Source organism: Panthera uncia, assembly GCF_023721935.1.
Source record: "Panthera uncia isolate 11264 chromosome B3 unlocalized genomic scaffold, Puncia_PCG_1.0 HiC_scaffold_1, whole genome shotgun sequence".
NCBI lineage: Eukaryota > Metazoa > Chordata > Mammalia > Carnivora > Felidae > Panthera > Panthera uncia.
The window spans coordinates 15,285,039-15,303,963 of NW_026057582.1; the positions used below are offsets into that span (position 1 = coordinate 15,285,039).

Here is an 18,925-nt window from a genome sequence, read left to right on the forward strand (position 1 = left end):
AGAGTGGAAAAAAAAAAAGTGCAAATTTTAAATTCACAGTGAAGCTCTCACAGCTATTTCGGATGCAATAAAAGTCCATTTTAATAAGTATCGCACAGTTTACCTGTACCTATTAAGTGCATTTTAGAGATAGGCAAAGTGAAAGCGTAATCTGCTTTTAAGCATTCTCCTAAAACGAATGACCCAAGTGAAGTATTTGGGCATGCTTGCACTGCTAAACGAGGCAGAAAACTTTACCAAACTTTGTGTTATTAATATTTCTTACGTGTTTGGCTCTGTTAGTAATGAATCATGCAATGTAAGTGAAAATCCTTCTGTGGGGTTGGGCGGCCAAATAAACCTCTCTCACCTCTGTCTCTAGTTCTCTGTTCCTGGGCAAACCACTTCCCTTCTCTGGGCTGCAGGTGCCTTATGTGTAAAAAATCTCGGTTAATTAATCCTATGAGTATCATCATTCAAGTTAAATTAGATAATACGTACAAAGAACTCAGCTCAAGAATGCTTATACGAAGTACTCCATAAATGATAGCTATTATTATTATTATTATTATTATTATTATTATTAGAAACTTATAGTATTTAACTCAATGCTATTGTTTTTAGAGTCCAAAGTTCTATTTATTTTAACCATTTAAGATGGAAATTTTAAGTAAATTTTGCTCTTCCTGCCTGTTAGACTGAAATTTATTTTTTAATTTTTATTTATTTATTTTGAGAGAGAGAGAGAGAGAGAGGCAGAGAGAGAAGGAGAAAGAGAATCCAAAGCACACCCTGCACTGTCAGCACAGAGCCCGACTTGATGCTCGAACCCATATACTGTGAGATCATGACCTGAGCCAAAACCAAGAGTTGGACATTTACCCCATTTAACCCACTGAGCCACCTGGGCACCCCAAATTTTATTGCTAATGTGAACACATTATATTGTTATATTATATTATTATATTGTTATAATATTATTATAATATTATATATGATATATAATTATTATAGATATAACATTTATAATTATTATATATTTATAACCATTATAATATATTATTATAATATATATTATATTGTCATATGTTATTATATTGTTATAAGAACACATTACAATGGAAATTTAAAAAAGAAAAATGATTTACTCATAATCCTCATATCCTAATAAAACATTGCTTTTCCTCTCTTTGGATTCCCTTGCTCATATGGAGGCACATTTTGATGTTATTGTAATTCGTGTTCATAGCGCTATTCTATAGTCTGCATTTTCATAAAATGGACTTCATTTTTTGTAAGGTCTCCATAATTGTAATTTTTAGTAGCCATATAGCTTTCAGTTGAGTCTGGGGACCCTAATTTCACAGTCTCTGTTTTCAGTCATTTTTAAAAAAATGTTTATTTATTGGGGCACCTGGGTGGCTCAGTTGGTTGAGCGTCCGACTCTGGCTCAGGTCATGATCTCATGGTCTGTGAGTTTGAGCCCCGTGTCGGACTCTGTGTTGACAGCTCAGAGCCTGGAGCCTGCTTCGGATTCTGTGTATCCCTCTCTTTCTGCCCCTCCCCTGCTCATGCGCGCGCGCGCGCGTGCGCGCGCGCGCGCGCTCTCTCTCTCTCTCTCTGTCAAAAATAAACATTAAAAAAATTTTAAAAAATGTTTATTTTTAAGAGAGAGAGAGTGAGAGACAGATCACAAGGGGGTGGGGGTGCAAAGAGAGAGGGAGACACAGAATCCGAAGCAGGCTTCAGGCTCTGAGCTGTCAGCGCAGAGCCCAATGTGGGGCTCGAACTCACGCACCATGAGATCATGACCTGAGCTGAAGTCGGAAGCCCAACTGACTGAGCCCCCCAGGTGCCCCTGTTTTTAGTCATTTTGATCGCTTCTAGTTTCCACAGATGAATATCTCTTGAAAAAGGAGCCAAGGGATTCTGGATTTGGAGACTTGGAAGAGGTGAGTCCCTTTGCTTGGCGCGGGTAGGGCTTCATAGCTGAGGTGTTTGGGGATGGAGGACTGGGGCTCTCGCACGTGCTTTTGGAGAACCAGCAGCAGTGGGGGTGAGGCCGGCCGAGATCCCCAAGGAGGAAACGTCGCCAGGCTGGCTACACAAGGCTGACTCAGTCTGTGTGGTAGGACGCAGAGGGGGACCTTGAGTTTGCCTTCTGGATTGGTCTGCTCAGTTCGGTAGCTAAGAGAAGGACCAGGCAACGCTCAGAAGTTCCTTCTGGAAGGCAGAAGCTGAAGTCAGTATGGTGAAGGCAACCTCTGTGTGATGTTGTGATTTATAATAAGAAATTTGTGTATTTGGTCTTTGTTTCAGCTTCTGGCACAGAGCTCTGAAAACCCTTGGAATTTCTGAAGGAATGAGAGTGATTAAGGTCTCTTTTGCTATGTTAATGAGGTGACTTTTGGAAAGCCCCTAGGTCACCTAGGGAAGGGGGCTGTTGCCAGAAGAACCAACCGTGTGTTTAGAGGATTGGAACTTTCAGTCCCACACCCCTGGCTTCCAGGCATGGGCGAGGGGCTGGAGGTTGAATAGATTGCCAAAGGGCAATGATTTAATCAACTGTCTCTAGGAGTAAAGCCTCCATAGAGGGGCGTGTGGGTGGCTCAGTAGGTTAAGCATCCACCTCTCGATTTTGCCTCAGGTCATGAGCTCATGATTCCATGGAGCCCTGCGTTGGGCTTTGTACTGTCAGTGCAGAGCCTGCTTGGTATTCTCTCTCCCTCTGTCTCTCTGCGCCTCCCACATGCTCTCTCTCTCAAAATAAATAGATTAAAAAAAAAAAAAAGCCTCCAGAGAATCCCAAAAGGACAGAGTTTGAAGAGCTTCTGGTTTGAGGAACTCTTGAAAATACGGAGAGAACGTTCTCCGAGGTATGGAAGCTCTGAGTCCTTTCACTCCTCTCCCTACGCATCTTTCCGTCTGGCTGCTGATTCACATCCTGTACTATCTTTTGTAATAAACTGATAGTCTTATGAGTGAACTGGTTTCCTGAGTTCTGTGAGCTGCTCTAGCAAATTACTTGAACCCAAGGCGGGGTTCCTGGGAACCTCTGATCTACAGCCAGTTGGTCAGAAGTATAGGTGACCAGCTGCGTTGACAACTGGCATCTAAAGTGGAGAACAATCTTGTGGGACTGAGCCCTTAACCTGTGGGATCTGATGCTATCTCAGGGTAGACAGTGTCAGAATTGAGTTGATTTGTAGGACACCTGGCTGGTGTCTGAGAATTGCTTGGGGGCGGTAGGAGCACCCCCCCACCCCACCCGCCCCAAACACAAACTGCGATTTGTCCGAGAATGTACTCTCTTTCTGCTACTTTCTGTGAGCTCATTTAATCTTATAAAGTACTATTTACGCTATAAAGTCAGTTAACATTCCAGCTAAACAGCTGGGGAAACTGAGTCATAGGGGGTGTAAATTGCCCGGGTCAACAGTTGCCATCTTGTTGGCATGCCCAGCTCCACAGGACTTCCCTGAGTTGAGAGCTGAGAGCGGGAGAACCCTGTGGGTGTCCATCTGGGAGTCACGTTAACAGCCTTAGACCAGTAAAGGACCAGTTCTGCCCTACAGTTAAAACCACAAACTTGCCTTTCCTGCTGGGTAAATTGGGGCACTGCAGAGCAAGCTGAGAGGAAATGGCTGCCAGTCGTATTCTTAGGAATGTTTCCCTTGAGTGCGACGCCTCTGAATATAACAACCCTGCGTGTGTGCATGTAAAATAGTTCTACTCGGAGGATCCTGGACGATGGGCTTTGTAGCGGTTTGTGGCAAGGAGAGCATCTTAGCTGCTTTTCTCCAACAAGGACTGAGTCCAACACATTGTTGGATCATTACTACTCGGGATTTGCCGTTGCTGTAGTTCATACGAGATATTATGAAAACGTATATAGCTTAATTCAATAAAAAGACTGCATTTTTCACTTATTACATTGGCAAATACATATATGTATACATATTATAAATGTTATTTTATATACAATAGGTGATGTGTAAAACAGCACATCATATGTTTTACATATTTATAAATATTAGGTATGTTTATATATGTTTAAAATATAGTTTTAGGGACAAATATGTGTGTGTAAGGATATTTGTTACAGGGTTCTTTATAATAGTGAAAAATTAGAAATTGCTTAGGGAGTGCCTGGGTGGCTCAGTCGGTTAAGTGTCCGACTTTGGCTCAGGTCATGATCTCACAGTCCATGAGTCTGAGCCCCGCTGTCAATGGGGAACTCCTCTGGATTCTCTGTACCCCTCTTTTTCTGCCCCTCCCCCACTCACACATATGCTCTCTCTCTCTCTCTCTCAAAAAAAGAAATTACTTTAATGTCCAGTGATAGAAGACTTGGTAAAGAAATTATGGATACTCACACTTTGGAATTGAAGCATTAAGAAAATACGCTTGCAAAAAATGTTTAATGACAGGGGACACTGGCCATGATTAAGTTTGTAAGGGTGATATGTAAGATAAAAATTCCACATTATGCTTCCAGTTTTGCAAAGACAGTACAAACATTTGTAAACCACAACTGGAAATAAATGCATAAAAACAACAAAATGAAAATGGTGATTATTTCTCAGAGGTCAAAACAGGGGTCGAGTTGTTTTCCAAGAACCTGACAAACACACATGGCAAACATTTGTGCGTACAGAGTCACTAGAGAAAACCCACACCATGTAGATTTTCCCTAATTTATCCCAATTTCCAAATTTTGCCCTGTTGTCAGCTGAGGCAATTTCATTCTGGCTGGGAAATAAGATGCTGTGGGGATTGGAGGACGAGAAAAGTCAAGGGTTTTGTAACTTAGGTTTCTTTTTTTTTTTTTTAATGTTTATTTATTTTTGAGACAGAGAGAGACGGAGCATGAATGGGGAGGGGCGGAGAGAGAGGGAGACACAGAATCTGGAACGGGCTCCAGGCTCTGAGCGGTCAGCACTCGAACTCACAGACCGCGAGATCATGACCTGAGCCGAAGTCAGACACTTAACCGACTGAGCCACCCAGGCACCCCTGTAACTTGGGTTTCTAACTAGAGCCTGCAGGTAAGCTGCTGGATGAAGGGAGAGTGCAGGTGAGTCAGGCAGACATGGAGGGCAGCCGAGGTGTGGTGGAAAGAGGGCCCCGAGGCTTCAGGTCTGACCTGGCCACCGTGAGCTCTGGGAGCAGGACTTTGCCTGGTATAGAGGCTGGATGGACCCACGTTCAAGTCCATGTCCAAAGTTACCTATGTGACTTAATCTCATGAAATCTCAACTCAATTGTAAAATGACCATGTTACTGGCCGGTAGGGAGGCGTTGATGACACAATGTACTTAAAAGCGGGAGAAGGAGGCTGGCCCGTACCGAGGGCATATAACCAATGTCCAGCTCATGACCTTCCCTGGTCTGCATGGTTGCCTGTCAAATCAAGGAATTAGAATGGATAACCTCTAAATTACCCTTTCTCTTTGAAACATTTACGGTGCTTAAAAAGCCTTAGGCAAGGAGAATTTAATATTTCCCTAACTTTTATTTATCTTCCTTTGGCAAAGAATGAGTTATCGCAGTGCGTGCGTATACATTAAGGAGCCAAGGAGCAGGGTTTGAAATTCAGCCGCGGGAGCAGAGGCTCCTAAAGGAAGCCAGAGTGGGCCGTGGTTCTTAAGGTGAGGGATGACAAGGAACAGGTGACTGGGTACAGGTGCCTTGGTCTCCTGCCCTTTCCTGCAAAGATACATATCCAAGGGCTCTGTGTTTTGTTTTCTCTAGAGCAGTGGTTCTCAAGCTTTATTGCAAATTACAGTCACCTGGAGAGCTTTCAGACCATCCCAAGGTCTCAGAAGCGCCTCACACCAATTAAATCTGCGTAGAACCCAGGCGTCGGTGTTGTTAAAGCTCCCCAGGTGATTCCAAGTGTGCACCCAAAGTGACGATCCCCGCGCTGTAGTGAATGGAGGGCCCGGAAACAAGTGTGAACCCCACATGTCAATTCTGACCACTGAGTGTGACCTCAGTGGTGCAGCGATGCATGTGTGAAGGGACTAGAGTAACATGTCCCCTTCCAAATGGTGACATCTGTGTCACATAACAGTGTTCGTAAATGTCTGGGGCCAAAATAAATAAATAAATAAATAAATAAATAAATTTAAAAAGTCGCCAGTTTGAGGTCTGGTTTCTCAAAAGCACACCATGGAGCTGAACAAAAGGCGGGCTGTCGCCGATGTGATGGTGCTTCTTTCCAGGAGGACACATCTCTCGTTGGGATCTTCTCGTTTTTAAACCAAAGCAGATGCCCAGGTTCTATTCCGGCCCACTGAGTATGACGGACATATTGAAAACATCCTCCTATGAAGACAGGAGGAAGGGATAATGTAAAAATACAAGGGCAAACATGCAGGGAAATTTATGAGGAATTCCAAAAATTGGTCTCCAAAAGAAGAATGCATGTCTGACATGAACCTCAGGACCTGGAATCCTTTTGGGTCATTTCCAGGAGACAGAAGAGCCGTCCTTCTAAAGTATGTCCACTAGATGGCAGCATCACCATGGTAAAATATACTGGCCTTTCTTGGCATAAAGGAGGGATTTTTTAATATTGAACAGAGGTTGGAACTCAGATGGTTTTATAGATATGAATATGCTGTTAAAATATTCTAAATTATAGTATATATATATATATGATATATAAGTCTTAGTATTATTGTGTAAATTATATTGGCATTCTCACTATAATTCATACCATCATTAATTATATCGTGTGCTGTTTAAGCAGGTTTAATGTTATGGCTAGAAGTCCTTTGCTGGCTACCACTACCTCTTCTTGGCTAATCTCAACTTTTGTTTGGCTAAAACTACATTCTTCAAAGGGCAGGGAATGTTTATTTATTAAATGGCTTTCGTCTATAGCATGAGCCAGCCAGCTGTGATCCTGCTAATTATGGGTCTGTCATGATTTTCACTCCGTTGTATGATGTAGTCAGTTTCTTCTTTTTCTGCCACGACTTAATATCAACTCCAACTCCATTTGTGATGTTTTGTGGATGCAATATGGTAAATCATTATGTTTCGACCTGAGTGCCAGGCCACATGTGAGCTGTTGGCAATACTAAACAAGACTTTCGTGGAGGTTCCATGCTAGTGGAATATACCATGACACGCGTGTAAGGTACATCTTTTAGTGCAAAGGCAACTGTTGTTTTTACAAGTCCTGTGAAGATTTAGACTCTTGTTCTGTTGATCATGGAAAGTTCTTTCGGAAATGGCATGGGGATTGGGAAAAGGGTTGGACCCGAGAATATCAGAGGTGGCTTTACAAATTTAAGGATTAGTAGGAGACCGATGCCAGACGTGTTCGTTGGGGACTAGGGCTGTGCTGCAGCTGTCCACTATTGTCACCATCTGTTATCTTTAGGATACATCCCCCCAGCCAAGACAAAGTCGTTTAGAAATATGTAGACAGTCTGGTTAATTTAGTTAGCTCAATAAGTGAATACACACACAGGCTGGTCCACAAATAGAACAAGTCATTGTGTGAAGCTTTGTAAAGCATTTGACGGTACACAAAGCATCTTCAAATATATCACGTGTGTACCCTATGCCCAGAAAATGCAGCCATCTGCCCCAGTTGCCATAGCTAGCCAAGGAAGGCAGAATTCAGAAGTAGAATGCTAAAACATGTCAGGTGCACGTCAGAGGTATCCAGTGAGTTGCTACTTTACAATGGTGGCTATTTACTAGAAGCCTGGCTTTTGGTAACCAGGCATCGTAGTCTTAGATCATGATGTTTCCGGCTCAGTAATTTATGACTTGAGATCTTCAGATAATTCTCTTAGTTCCAGCTTTGGTTGTGTGTGTGTGTGTGTGTGTGTGTGTGTGTGTGCGCCTGATCTTCAAATTCTGCTCCTGGGGTCTTTGTGCATATGCCCCACCCGTGTTTTATTTATTTTGCTTTTATTTTATTTATCTGAGGGAGAGAAAGAGCACATGCGTGCAAGAAGGGGAGGGGCAGAGGGAGCGACAGGGAGAGAATCCTGAGCAAGCTCCACGCTCAGGCTCGAGCCTCACACGGGGCTCGATTTCATGACCCCGGAGATCATGACCTAAACCAAAACCAAGAGTTGGTTGCTTAGCAGACTGAGCCACCCAGGCGCCCCTCCACCTGTGTGGAAGAGGGTGTGACTTTTTGATCTGTGGTTGGCAGGACCATACACAGAACCAGCTTTGTTACTGGCCAGGGTGTAAATTAAGCAACGGGCCCTTTCTAAGATGAGATGTGAAAAGACCGTACGTTGTCTGATTAGCCTGGAAAAGGCTTCCGGTCAGCCAGGCCTGGGAGTGATGCTCATTTATAGCCTGGGCAACGGGAGGTCTCACGGTCCGTGGCTGTGAAAGAACACTGAAATGTTAAAAGGAAAAGCTGTTGCCCGTAATCTTATAAAACAGGCTTTCTGTTTCCAACAACAACAAAAACAAGCAGACACACAGAAAAAGAAAAGCGTGAAAAAGTCGGAACAGCAAAACGATGGAAGAGTGTGGGTCAGGACCGGGCAAGGTGCCAGAGCTTCCCATAAAGGAACAAATATATTTAGAAAGTGGCAGCACCTTTTGACATTTGCTAAGTGATTTTGATGATTGACTTTTCAATTGGGTTTCTGTAAGTAAGCAAAGGAGGGGTTACCAGGGAAAAGCAATTTTCCCAATGGGAGTATAAAATCCTTCAGCCTAATGAAATGTTTTCTCTGGTTTAGAGATAACAACCCACTTTTGGGTTTTATGCCTAATATTGATTCTTTGTGTATTTTTTATAGAAGCCTTGATGAAATTCAGTTAATTGTATTTTATTAGAGTGAGAGATTGTCTTTTTTAATATTCTCCAGTCCTCCTCACTCTTGACTCTTCCTTCTGTCTCTCTGCTCCCTATCAATAGTTTAACTTTGATGGATGATTTGTGACAGTTGGAAAAAAATAAAATAAAACTCTCGCTCTACCTTTTTGATCTGCTTCCAGTTTGCGCAATTGCAAAAGCTCTGAAAAAGCCAAGTTTCTTTAAGCAGTAAGATGCTGAAATATGGTCATTAAATCCTGATGGGTTTTTCATTCTGCATCCCATAATTTTAAGGAGACCCAGTTTCTGAAATGCTTGGATAAATGCAGAAAGTATAAGAAGGTGGAAAGGAGGTCTCAAGGCAGCTTTTGAATCTGTGGGACACTGAGTTTATTTACAAACACTGCAAGAGCTCGTAAATTATCAGGAGCTGCTGTACTAAGCAAAGCAGACCCAGGAACAGAACATGGAAGGTTTGGGGGTTTGAGCAGCTTGGTGGCTGGTGATGGGGGCTTCTGTGGCTTCCCCCTGATTACGTCTTGGGTGTTTTATCTGGCGAAAGCATTATCTTGAGAAAACTGCTTTTGCTCTTGGGCAATAAGGTGACTTACTTCTCGGGATAGAGGGTCTCATCAAAGAATTTGGACAAGAAGAGTTAGTGGTTTGTGGAAACTGTAATCTTTATTGACTGGGGTGGGCATGGAAAGCAGAATTAAAATGAGAATTGAAAAAGGTTAGGATTGATTTAAACCCAAAGAATAGTGAAAATGAAAAATAAGAGAGAGGCAGGATATTATAGTGCTAATAGTTCTGCCCCAGGAGACTTGGATTTTGGTCCTGGTTTTGTGACTTAGAAGCCATGTGTCTTTGGGTAAATCACTTAAATTCTCTGAGCTTCAGTTTTCCTGTTTGTGAGATGGGTTTTTTTTGGGGGGGGGGGGAGTTGCTCATTATGGGCTGGGGGAAGAAAATCACATGTGTTATCTAATTTAACCATCTCAAGAACCTTATGAGGCAGGAAGTATGATTGTTATTCGAAGATACAGATAAGGACACTGAGACACATCGGAAGTTGGACATTTCCTGAGTCTGTGACAGGGACAGGATTTGGAGACAGGCTGTTTAAGGCTAGTGTCTGAAAGAACTGTATGCATGCTGCTACCATAGAGCCAACCTGGAGACATCATCCTCGCCCCACTTACGAGATCGTGGCACGATCCGGTAAGTTAATACTGGTGCAAAGTGTTCTATAAAATAAAAAGTCACGCCAGTGGAAGGTGGCATTGTTTTCCATTATCAGTAGGCTTCCTAGTGTTAGATGTGGTGAGTATGCCCGAGACCAGACTCAAGGGCAATGAGGCTACTTTGCATCATGGGTGCACTAGTTTCCCAGGGCTTCTGAGACAAAGTACGAGAAGCCACGTGGCTGAGAGCAATCCACTTTTATTGTCCCACAGTTCTGGAAGCCAGACATAAAGGTTTTGGCACGGCCATGCTCCCTCTCAAGGCATGAGGATGTTCCAGGCCATCCTCCCAGATTCCGGAAGCCTCAGATGTCCCTTGGCTTGTTCCTCCGCCCTGTATCTTCATGTCCTCGTCTCCCTGTGCATGTCTGTGCCCAGATTTCACCCTTTGTAAGGACAGCAGTCACGTTGGATTAGGGTCCACCCTAATGATCTCATCTTGATCGTCTGTAAAGACCTTGTTTCTGATTAAGGTCACACTGACAGATACTGGGGATTAGGACTTTAATATATATATGTTTTTTCTGAAGGTAGTGGTGGTGATGGGGACGTAATTGAACCCGTAACAGTGAGAAAGTGCAGGGATGGGATATGGAGTCAGCCACACCAGAGTCCAAATCCAGCCTCCACAGTTGACGAATGCACTGCGGCTGTAACAGATTACACATGTTCAGTGGCTTAGAACGGTATATGTTTACTATCTGAAAGTTCTAGAGGTCCAAAATCTGAATGGGTGTTCCTTAGCTAAAATTGAGGTGTGAGCAGGGCTGTGTGCCCGGCGGAGGTTCCAGGGAGAACCTGTTTCTTGCCTTTTTCAGTCTTCAGGAGCTGCTTGTGCTCCTTACCTCACGGCCTGGTCCCTTCCTCCGTCTTCAAAGCCAGCAAGATACTATCTTCAAATCTCTCTTGGAATTTGACTTTGGCCTTCTGCCTTTCAAGGATCCTTGTGATTCCATTGTCATTTTAAGGAGCCTTGTGATTACCATCTGGATAATTTAGTATCCTCTCCCCATGTCAAGAATTATTCTGGGGGAGTTATTCTGCCTCCCACAGTGACTATCCTAAACTCCCTCTGTTACTCAGGAATCCTCTTGGTTTTATATATGTTGTTGAGAAGGTTGAAGGAAGTCATTCTCGTGACGAGCTCGGGGCCAGTGCCCAGCACGGAGTAGCAACTCATTACCTGCTAGCTGCTGATATAACATGCATGCAGGATTTTAATGGGAAGCTATCTTTGTAAATCCTTTGGGGGACCTGGGCAAATATTTCTGAGGTTTGTATGGACCCAAAGCAAAGCATAGGTGTTCTGTTTTCTGCGTGATCAGTAACGCTACATGTCACTAACAGAGTGGGGCTGGCACCTCATTTGCGTGGCCTACATTCCCTTCTTTTGGTTTGCTTTCCAAATCAAGTGGCAATTGATACAGATTATGCATGGGAAAGACGGCCAATTTAAGTTGGTCATCTTAATATAGTGGACTATTCCATTTTAGGCACCTCAGTGTCTTAAGACATTAAAAATTTTGTTTTTAATGTTTACTTAAACATTGAGAGAGAGAGAGAGAGAGAGACTGTGCTAGCGGGGGAGGGACAGAGAGAAGGGGAGACACAGAATTGGAAACGGGCTCCAGGCTCTGAGCTGTCAGTACAAAGCCGGCTGCGGGGCTCCGACTCACGGACCGCGAGATCGTGACCTGAGCCGAAGTTGAACGCTCAACCGAGTGAACCAGGCGCCCCTAATGCCTAATATCTAAGACATTTTAATGGCCACTGTAGCACTTACTCAATCACCTCCCAATCCCCAGCCCCAGTTTAAATTATTTTGGAGTGTTTAATGTATCTTATAGAAGCAGCCTAAAGCCATACCGATAGAATGGAATAATAAAAAATTATTGTTTTTTATAACTACAATAACAATATAAATAATTGAGCAATACTTTATAGTTTTACAAAAGGCTTTCTCATAGACTATCAAATAAATGACTGATTTGATGGTTCTACAAGCATCCTAGCGTGAGGATGGAGGTTGGCGCACTGGCCTCAGAATCAGACTGACCTGCTTTTTATTCCCACCATCACCCCTTACGAACTTTGGGATCCCAGCCAAGGCATAGACCCTCTCTGGGCCTCAGTTTCCTCATCTGTTAAGTGAAAGAAACATTGTAGTTCCCTCATGGGGTTGTAGTGAGGATCCAGTGAGAAAAGAGCCACAAAGCACCGGGTACAGTGCTCGGTGCCTCTCCGCGACGATCAATATCGGCTGCCATTGTCACTATTATCGTAAAGAGGTGTTGAAGCCGAGCTCTACCAGTTCTTTTTTTTTTTTTTAATTTTTTTTAACGTTTATTTATTTTTGAGACAGAGAGAGACAGAGCATGAACGGGGGAGGGGCAGAGAGAGAGGGAGACAGAATCGGAAGCAGGCTCCAGGCTCTGAGCCATCAGCCCAGAGCCCGACGCGGGGCTCGAACTCACGGACCGCGAGATCGTGACCCGGGCTGAAGTCGGATGCTCAACCGACTGAGCCACCCGGGCGCCCCGAGCTCTACCAGTTCTAACTGCAGCTGTGCCTTCGAGTTAATAGAGTTAATAGAGTTAATAGAGGCTACAGTCCAAAGTGAGATGCAAAACCACAAGCAAGACTTACAAACGGAGGCGAACAAGTCTTGGGTTCTGACTCACTGTTGACCACTGGCCTCAAAGAGTTTGGAAAGATAGATGCATGGGTAGGGGATGAGGAGGGAGATAGGCGGAGCTGTGGTGGGGTGAGCATCTCCGACAGGGAGAAGGGTGGAAAGATTCTTCTCGGGGCCAGAGGGGCTGCAAGGAATTCACCCAGAGAATGTAATATGTGTCTCTGGCAGTTTGGGCAACATGATGTACTGGTGCGCGGCTCATCTCTAGAGGCCAGAGTGAGAGAGGCTGGCTAGCTAGTTGCGACAGAAAAAAGTGAAGGAGCAATTGCCACTGCCTTGGGGCCAGCTGCCCTCCCTGCATTTCTCTAGGTAGTGAGTCTTGTGGAGCCGGTGGGGGCTGTGCTGGTGAGCAGTGGGGCTGTCTCAGATTTTCGATCTTAGATGTCTTAGATCCTGATCAAGATGGCCGCCAGCAGGGGTGAGGTCCTTCCCAACTGGGAGGAAGCAGAGGTCTGGATCTCTAAGTACTTGCTGGAGGGGAAACATTGATCTAAGTCAACAGAACTACAGGAGAGAAATGCTCACCTATTGGGTGAGGACACCATGTTTCAGAGACGCAGAGAAGTACTCCTGGAGAGAAGTGGATGCTAGGTCATCCCAAGATGAGACACATTTCCTTCTCTCCCTCCCTTACACTCTGATCCAGGAGGGTCATAAACCATGATTAGCAGGTTTGAGGAGAAGGGACGAATGTGCAAGGTGGGAAAGGAGAAGTCAAACGTCATCTTGCCCCAGGCAGGCAGCCAGCCTGCTCAGCCAGCTGTGAATACGGAGAGGTTGTGAGGGAGGGCATAAAAGTGGAAAGTTTTATTTATTCCTTTGGACCCAAAGATATGAATTACCTGACCAAGACTGCTCCGATTACAGTTGACCCTTCAACAACATGGGTTTGAGGTGAGTGGGTCCTCTTATACAGGGAGTTTTCACAGTACAGTAAGTATATTTTCTCTTCCTTAAGATTTTCTTAATCACATTTTCTTTTCTTTACCTTACTTTATTGTAGAAATACAGGGTATATAATATGTGTAACATACAGCATCTGTTAATCGAGTGTTTATGTTATCGGTAAGGCTTCCAGCAGATGATAGCCGATTAGTAGTTAAGTTCTGGGAAGTCAAAAGTTATACGTGGTTTTTCCACTGTGTAGGGGGTCAGCGCCTCTAACCCCTGTGTTGGTCAAAGGTCTGCTGTACTTCAAAGTGTCCAAGGGATCCTGACACTTACCCTAAATCTGGTACAGGGGCCAGAGAAATCTAGTCCCGGGTGTCTGGGTGGCTCAGTCAGTTAAGCATCTGACTTCAGCTCAGCCCATGACCTTGCCGTTCGAAAGTTCGAGCTCCACCTCAGGCTCTGTGCTGACAGCTCGGAACCTGGAGTCTGCTTCAGATTCTGTGTCTCCTTCTCTCTCTGTCCCTCCCTCATTTGTACTCTGTCTCTCTGTCGCTCTCAAAAATAAATGCACATTAAAAAAAAGTAAAAAAAAATAAAGAAAAGAAAAAGCCAGTCCCCTGGAATGAACCGGAAAAGCCAGTGAAAGAAAGAACCGAAGCAGCTCTTTGATTATGTCCTACAAGTTATATTTGAGAGACGTAGTGATTTCCTCATTATTTCCGATAATAACCCTAGGGGGTAAGTATTACTGTGAGAAAGGATAATGTCTCCACAGATGAGGTGATCAAAGCTCAGAAGGCAGGACTTGAACCCTGGATTCCTGATTCTACTTCCTCCACCACACCACTCAGCTCCCTCATCCTGGCAGCGGAACCGAAGTCCGTGAGGACCGTGGAGCCAGGAGCCAGAAGCGGCCACTGGAAGACCTGGATATTACATCACACTGTCTTGAATAGTAACTAAAGGGAAGCAAAAACACAGAATCTTTGACCAGTCTCTCCTTCCACATCCTGCGGCGTCCATCTTGCTGAGATGATAGGAGTTGGCATGACTGAAGTCTAGGAAGCAGCCAGGTAGGGGGTCACCTCTGATCGTGACAGATTCTGACACAGAAACCTACTATCAACCTTGTATAATTCTGTCAAGGGCATCTGAAGAAGAGGAATATGTTTAGCTCAGAAACAAACAGTTAGGGAGGCACATCAGGTCCATTGGTGAGAGAGGAAGTAGGTTTGTTGCCTATGATCCCGGAGGTGAGACGCAGGAAAGGGGGTTGAGTTCACAGGCAAACAGACTTGGGCTCAGCAAAATACCTAGAAGTCACTGTGTTCTTCGTGGAACCCCACAAAACAAGGAACTAAGTAGTTCTCTTTCACCTCTGACTTCTCCACGTCTCTCCTCAGATCTGGTTTTTTCTGCTACCTCTCAGTCCCTCATGAGGGACTGAGGGGGGGAATGTCCTTCTAGATGACAGTTTTGGGGGCAAAAGGGGATAGAGTGTAATTTGCTTTCCTCTCAGGGGGATTACAGAAAAGACGACAGGTTTTGGAATCACACGCCATTGGTTCCAACAGTGGCTCTGCTGCACATATGTTGGGTGACTTTAGGCCAGTTATTTAAACTCCCAGACTTAGTTTCCCCATGTGTAAAATGGGAAGAATAAACATCACCGGCATCCTAGTGTAGTTGTGAGAATTAAATGCTTATCACGGCCTGGCACCTGACGATAGCAGGCACTTATGGGAAGATGGCAGTCCCAGAGGGCACTCAGGATTGGTGTCCAGTTTACAATGCTTAGAAATATTGAATAGAACTAAATGGTACATTCCATTCAACAAGGCAACGTTACAAGTCCAAGTACCTAGTGTTGTTATTGTTTTTAAGTTTATTTATTTACTTTGAGAGAGAGAGAAGGTGTGAGTTGGGGAGGAGAAGAGAGAGAGGGGGGAGAGAGAATCCCAAGCACTGTCAGTGCAGAGCTCGGGCTTGCAGTCACGAACTGTGAGATCGTGAGCTGAGCTGGAATCTGATGGTTAACCGACCGAGCCAGCCAGGCATCCCCCCAAGTACCTAGTGTTTTTAAAGAAGTGCTTTGATCTTAGGCATTGATGATTCTGAGCTTTGCTGTTAATATATTTTTTTTTTTTAAATCAAGTTCTTTTGTGCCAACGGAGAAGTGATAGTGTATCTCATAAGAAAAACCACCGAGGGAAAACTTAAATTTTATATATTTGTTTATTTAGTTCAACGTAATTATTTATGGACCCGAACGGGGTTTGAATTCCCATTTGGCTATTTCATTAGCTTTATGACTTTGGACGAATGACTTAACCACTTTAAACGTGTTTGCTCTCATAGAAAGGGAATTATTGTAATGGTTAAATGTAACGAAAATACATAGAGAAAAGCCTAATGGCTGCTGTGGTCTGAAGGTGTCCCCTCAAAATTCACGTGTTGAAATCCTAATCCCCAAAGGTGGTGGTTGTTAGTCAGTGAGGCCTTTGGGAGGTGCTGAAGTCATGGGTTTAGTGCCTTGTGAGGGAGGCTCCACAGAGAAAGAACAGTGTCCCTTCCACCATGTGAGGACACAGTAAGAAGGAGCCAGTTATGAACAAGAAAGGGGGCCCTCAGCAGCAGGCGGCCATGCTGGTGCCTCCATCTTGGTGCCTCCAGATCTATCAGAAACAAATTTCTGTTGTTTTTAAGTGACCCAATCTGTGGTATTTGGTTACAGCTGCCCAAATGGACTAAGACAATGGAATTATGTTTTCAAAACAATATTATTTTCCGGTAACAGATTTATTCATTGTTCACTTTTAGCTGTTGAACAACTGGGTTGGGAGGCATCAGTGTGTCAAAGGTACAGAGTTGGAGAACCACTAACCAGTGGTTCTCCAGTAGTCAGAGACCAGTAATCAGTGGTGTTCTGGTCTCTATGTGTTTCCTGTTGCTGCTGTAACAAATCACTACAAACTTGGGGACTTAGCACATACTTACTCTCTTAAAGTTCTGGAAGCCAGGAGTCTGCAATCAGTCTCACTGGGCCAAAGTCAAGATGCTGGCAGAGGACCAGTTCCTTTTGGAGAATCCAGGGGAGAATCAGCTTCCTTGCCTTTTGTAGTTCCTGGAGGCCCTTCTTGGCTTGTGGCCCTTCATCCATCACTCCAATCTCTTGCTTCTATCAACTCTCTTATTTCTGTGGTCCAATCTTCCTTTTCTAAGGATTCTTGCAATTACGTTGGGCCCACCTGCATAGCCCAAGATCATCTCCCCCTCTCAAAGTCCTTAACTTGTTCACATCTGCAAAGTCCCTTTAGCCATTTGAAGTAATGCTCACAGGTTCTAGGAATTAGGATGTGGACACCTTGGGGGACCTGGTAGAGGGCGATTCTTGTACAGGTTGGAAGCTTCTTTAGGAGCGACCTGTGGGCACTTAGAATCTGTGACCGCAAATGAAAAACAAGAGGGAAAAAATGTACTTGTTAAAATGAAAGCATTTTCCTCTTCTTCTCCGCCCTGGGCGATCATGTTTCATCCCAACTCAGCAAACCTTTTATCTGTAAATGCATTGTCTTGGGGTTACGTTTCATCTAATTTGTACTAATCCATGGGCTGGTTGAGCCACTCTCCTACTTTTTGGGGGCGTTCCCCCATTCTTCTGACACATCCCTTTTTTTGTACTTGCTTGCCGCAAACTGACAGGCCTATCACATTTATATAGCACTTTTCTATCAGCACTGTTCTAAACACTTTGTATATATTAACTCATTTAATGGGATATTCTATGATGAATATATATCCTCATTTTTCAGATGGGGGAACTAAGGAGGCACCGAGAGATGTAACTTGCTCAAAATCTCAAGTGGGCATTGAGAGCATGCCTGGCTGTAGAACCCACACTTTAAACCACTAAATTCCACTACCTCTCTGCAAGACATTCTCACCAAATGGTCACTGTCTTCATAGAGCCCAGAAAGAAATGTGTTGGAGCCTGCTCCTATAGTTCTGTTCTGCTTTGTCTCAGAAACAAACAAACAAAAAAACAGCAAACAACAAACAACAAAACAGAGAGAGAAAGGAAAGGAAGGAGACTGAGAGAAGCTCTCATTGACTTGATCTAGAAGTCGCCCCAGCCCATGGGTATGCAACATGCACGTGGGTGATACCACAAGCAAGCAGTTCGCATATTTCATCGTCCAGCAGTTAAGCTAGTGCCAAGCAGATGTTGATAGAAAGATTTCGGAGAAACATCATAAAGTGATGATTAAGCTAAAAAGAATTTGAATGGTAAAAACTTAGTCTTAAATCTATAAATTTATGACTACTCTGTGCATTTGTGTAAAAAAATCAGTCTTAAATCTATAGCCGTGCCGAGGACTTGGAAAGACAGAATGGGTGGAGTGGGGAGAGGTGATGGTGTTTGTCCCCTCCCGCTCCCCCACTTTGGCGGACCTCCACTCCCAGTGTAGAGGTGATCACTTTGGCGGACCTCCACTCCCAGCGTAGAGGTGATAGGAAGTACAGGCTGACAGACTGCACGGTGGGTAACAGTCCAGGTTCTGGGCCAGACTGTGTTCCAATTCTGAAACTACCTGAACTTTTCTGTGCCTTAGTTTACTCAGTAGAAAATGAGCCTAATAATAGTACCAACGTTAGGGTTTGTTAAATGGGCTAATACCCATAAAGTCATTTGTCTCCCATGTAAATACTCTATACGTGTTAATCGCTATTATTGTCCCCTTATCATACATAATAGTCTTGGGAGAATTCCATGCGTCTGGGAAGAGGGAGATGTTTTTGTTTGGATGGAAATCATAAGGGAGTCACTCATTGTTTGAGAGGAGGATATAATAAACTGTCTTAGTCAGCTTGGGCTGCTATAACAAAACACCACACTAGGTGGCTTAAATAACATTTATTTCTCAGAGTCTGCAGGGTGGAGGTCTGAGAGCTGGGCGCCAGCACGGCTGGTTTCTGGTGAGAGCCTTCCTCCAGGCCTGCGGATGACCATCTTTTCACTGTGTCCTCACAGGTAGAGAGTGAGAACTCTTTTTTTTTTTTCGTTCAGAACTTTTATTTATTTATTTATTTATTTTCAATATATGAAATTTATTGTCAAATTGGTTTCCATACAACACCCAGTGCTCATCCCAAAAGGTGCCCTCCTCAATACCCATCCCCCCCTCCCCTCCCTCCCCCCCCTCCCCCCCCATCAACCCTCAGTTTGTTCTCAGTTTTTAAGAGTCTCTTATGCTTTGGTTCTCTCCCACTCTAACTTCTTTTTTTTTTTTTTTTTTTTCCTTCCCC

The 18,925-nt window shown here is 44.1% G+C and overlaps 1 protein-coding gene across 3 annotated transcripts in view; it reads left to right on the forward strand.

Annotated features, from left to right (window-relative positions):
* Positions 1-18,925, forward strand: part of GALC (galactosylceramidase) — a 150,481-nt gene that overhangs the window by 84,914 nt on the left and 46,642 nt on the right. The window contains exon 17 of one of the 3 annotated variants that reach the window (XM_049612378.1): positions 14,394-14,999. The exons of the other annotated variants lie outside the window; for them this stretch is intronic. Coding sequence (XP_049468335.1) covers positions 14,394-14,402 — 9 coding nt within the window. The 3' untranslated portion in view covers positions 14,403-14,999. Of the gene's footprint in view, positions 1-14,393; positions 15,000-18,925 lie in introns of those variants that run through there. 3 annotated transcript variants of the gene reach the window in all.